The sequence below is a fragment of the Caretta caretta genome, chromosome 13 (assembly GCF_965140235.1).
Source record: "Caretta caretta isolate rCarCar2 chromosome 13, rCarCar1.hap1, whole genome shotgun sequence".
NCBI classification, from domain to species: domain Eukaryota; kingdom Metazoa; phylum Chordata; order Testudines; family Cheloniidae; genus Caretta; species Caretta caretta.
Window position 1 is genome coordinate 36,978,877 of NC_134218.1, and position 3,724 is coordinate 36,982,600.

Genomic DNA, 3,724 nt, shown 5'->3' on the forward strand with positions numbered 1-3,724 from the left:
GAGGTAAACATGCATTTCTTTGTTTTGGGCCATGTGCTTTTGAACATGGGCTTATAACATCATAGAGGGGGATTTCATAATTTGACATATCATGTTGCTACATACATTTCACCAGAATAGTATTGACCAGCAAGTTATTAGTTTTCAAATGATACCTCACAAGGCGTAAGTTGTACCAAGATTATTGCAATAGAGGGGTGCATTCAGTCACACAACCCTTTTGCATTTGCGTTCCATGAACATATGAGCACACAAGGCCAGACCCACACCTCATATAAACTGATGTAGCTGCATTAATGCCGGTGGAGCTATTGTGATTTATATCAGCTGAGGACATGACCCTTAAGATTAACAAGCTGAAATACAGCCCAGGAGACAAAGTTAAATGATACCTTTAAGCCTCAACTTATAGTACATGCCAGGCTAGGCAGTCATCCAATGAAGGGTGGAGGAAACACCGCCAGAGAAATGTAACAGAACAGCACTGTGTAAATTTTGAGTAACACACTTTCTGAGAATGATCTGGAGACAAAATATTCTTTACTGATGAACTCTATGAGCACTTTTATATCATGAATATATTGGAGAATTTTTGTTTCTGTTCTCAGACAATTCAAAAAAGAAAGTAATAGAAATGATGAAAAGCTGCAATTCATGAAATAACTTCTTTGTTCTGTGTTATTCAATCCTCTCGAGAAATGCCAGTGGTGGAGAATTGGCCAACAGACCATACAAGTGGGCGTTGATTTAAAAAAATGGAAGTTAGAGGGCCAGTGTTACCTCACATTTCATTTAACGTCTGTGTTAATTATCTGAAAGGGGCATGTTAATGAAATAGCCAAAGTATTTTCAAATACATCTCTGAATGACATACACGACAGAAGGAAACAGACAGAGCTAGAGGTTAGCAACACGGACAGAAAAATCTATCTATCTACATCACTATGGTATCACAACTAAGGCCCTGATCTTACAAAGATTGCCCACATACTTAATTTTGCACACTATAATCAGTCCCATTGACTTCCATTCATTGCACTATTGGGCTCCAAGGGTGATATGGGGAAAAAACTAAAAATAAAATGAGTGGTTGTAAAGTGATGTGGTTGCCAAAAGGTCCAGTGTAGAGAAATCAATGCACCCTTCCATCTGTCCTCCATTAAGAATGATCAGAGTGAAATGGCTATAAAAAAATCTACACTGATGCGCATAAATATAAACAGCAGACATGATGGCAAGAGGAAGTTGTTTCTATATTTCTGAATGCAGAACATTGTGCATGGTCTCTCAGCTGAGAGGTGAAATGACTGACCAAAGGTTGGAAACAAAACCCAGGTCTTCTGAGTTCCATGCTACAATGCAGCCCACCCACAGTGCATTGGAGAGGTGTCACTCCAGCAACGGATCATGTGGCAAGAGAAATATACAAGCAATATTGCTGAGGAAAATGTTTAGATTCCTCCAGCAGCAGTGATAGCTGGTGGTAAACACCCCAGTCCAGTTTCTTCAAGTAAGACTAGGGATGGTAATCATCAGAGGGTCCTTTTTTGCAATAATTGAATTGTAAATGTTGGCACTGTACTACAAAAGCAAATGTCTCTTTATTATCATTGCAGCATTCTCTTCCCCCCTCCCATGGATACTCCCCCTGGCACACATGAAAGCAGAAATCAAACGTTCATCATGGAATTTATCCTCCTGGGATTTGGGAATGTCCCAGAACTGCAGGTTCTTCTCTTCCTGTTGTTTCTAGTGATCTACATCATGACCATGGCCGGGAACATCCTCACTGTTGTGCTAGTTGTGGCTGATCCGCACCTTCAGACCCCCATGTACTTCTTCTTGGGGAACCTGTCCTGCTTGGAGACTTGCTACACCTCCAACATACTGCCCAGGATGCTGGCCAGTCTCCGGACTGGGGATTTCTGTGAGTGGCTGCTTCATGCAGCTTTATTGTTTTGGAGTCTTGGCATGTTCAAAATGGCAGCGATGTCTTATGATAGGTACTTAGCGATATGTAAACCACTGCACTATGTGTCCCTTATGAATGATAGGTTCTGCTTCCAGCAAGTGGTAGGGTCTTGGATTAGTGGATTTGTGGCTGCTTCCATAATAGTATCTGGGATATCGATGTTAATGTTCTGCGGTCCCAATAAAATTGACCATTTCCTGTGTGAATTCAACATAGTGATAAAACTCTCCTGCAGTGACACCCACAGCATGGTACTTGTGGCTTTCCTGCTGTCCTCCTTATTCACACTACCACCATTTCTATTAACCCTGACTTCCTACATTTCTATCATCACCACCATCCTGAGAATCCCTTCCAGCACTGGCAGGCAAAAGGTATTTTCCACTTGCTCCTCTCACCTCATGGTGGTGACCATTTACTATGGGACCCTAATCATTGTTTACTTGCTCCCAGACATCAACACACTGCGAGGCATGACCAAAGTCTTCTCTGCCTTCTACACCATCCTCACACCACTGGTCAACCCCCTCATCTACAGCCTGAGAAACAAAGAAGTAAAGGAGGCCCTGAGGAAAGTTGTCAGGAAACTTGGGACTTTCACAGCAGTTCAGAGAATTCAAGCTAATGCCTTTAGATCAAAATGAAAATGGAGACCATGTGATGCAGCTCATGTTATCTGAACTCGGAGTCCGATCCTGCTATCTTTGGCTCAAGTCAGTCCTTCATGAACGTCATCTCATTGAAACAAACTATATGGAATGTCAGTCCTACTGAAATCAATGTGATTTACAGGTGTTCACTGAATGTGCCATGTATTGAATTGTATTGTGTATTGAAAAGTGTGTTAAAATCACAAGTTATCATTCCAAGTTTGGAAGGGGTTTACTGGTCCTGCATGCAGGCAAAGGGCTCTGTAGAGAAGCCTGCAATCTAGGAGTAGGAGTCAGTCTGCACAGAGCCAATCTAGAGCAAGGTGCAGTGAATTATGCCTGAGGGAGAAGCCTGCTTTGTCTCTCACTGGTTTGGGGGTTTTGTGAACTATCGTTCTGTATTCTAAGAAATAAAGTCATATTATGTTGCAACCTTCCAGCAAGAGTGTTTTATGTTTGCATCTAAATTTCTCTGTGTTTGTGCTGTGAGCATAAAATTCAGTGCCTATCATGCTGTGGTTTCTTCTGAGTAGAACTAATCAGGAATTCCATCCACACACACCCCATGAAAAAATTTGGAAAAAAAATCCATTTTCAGCTACATTTTTTGATGATTTTTTTGAGATTTTCAACAACAAAAATCAACCACTATTTTTTAAAAATTGAAAATTGACATTTCCCCAAGGAAAAGTCCATTTTGATGAAATAGCCATTTTCTGCCCAAACTCCTCCCCTCTGCCCCCCTCCCCCATGTTTCTAATGGAAAATCTCAACCATTTCTACTACTGAGCTAGATTTCTCATTAACTTTCTGGACTGATATTTTTCATACATCACAATCATTCATGGAGGGGTGGATGAGTGGATGGATGAAGTGCTGGTCATTTTGGTGAAACTTTCAGGTTAAATTCCCATGGCCATTGTGATGCTTCCCAGAGGAACCTGGGTTTGGGAGGCACTTTGCCAACACCTGTCCTTGGTGCAAGGGAGACTTGTTTGTGCCTGATGTGGATTAGCTCCCTGAAACCACCAGCCTCTGGTCACACTAGCTTGTCCTTCTAAGACTCTGTAGGCCTACACATGCCAATCATAACATATGGTGT

The 3,724-nt window shown here is 41.7% G+C and overlaps 1 protein-coding gene across 1 annotated transcript; it reads left to right on the forward strand.

The window, feature by feature from the left end:
• The first annotated feature begins 1,683 nt into the window (after positions 1–1,683).
• On the forward strand, positions 1,684–2,616 carry LOC142068896 (olfactory receptor 10A7-like). The gene has a single exon (XM_075119020.1). It carries the CDS (start codon positions 1,684–1,686, stop codon positions 2,614–2,616), a length of 933 nt encoding a protein of 310 aa, XP_074975121.1.
• Positions 2,617–3,724: the final 1,108 nt, after the last annotated feature.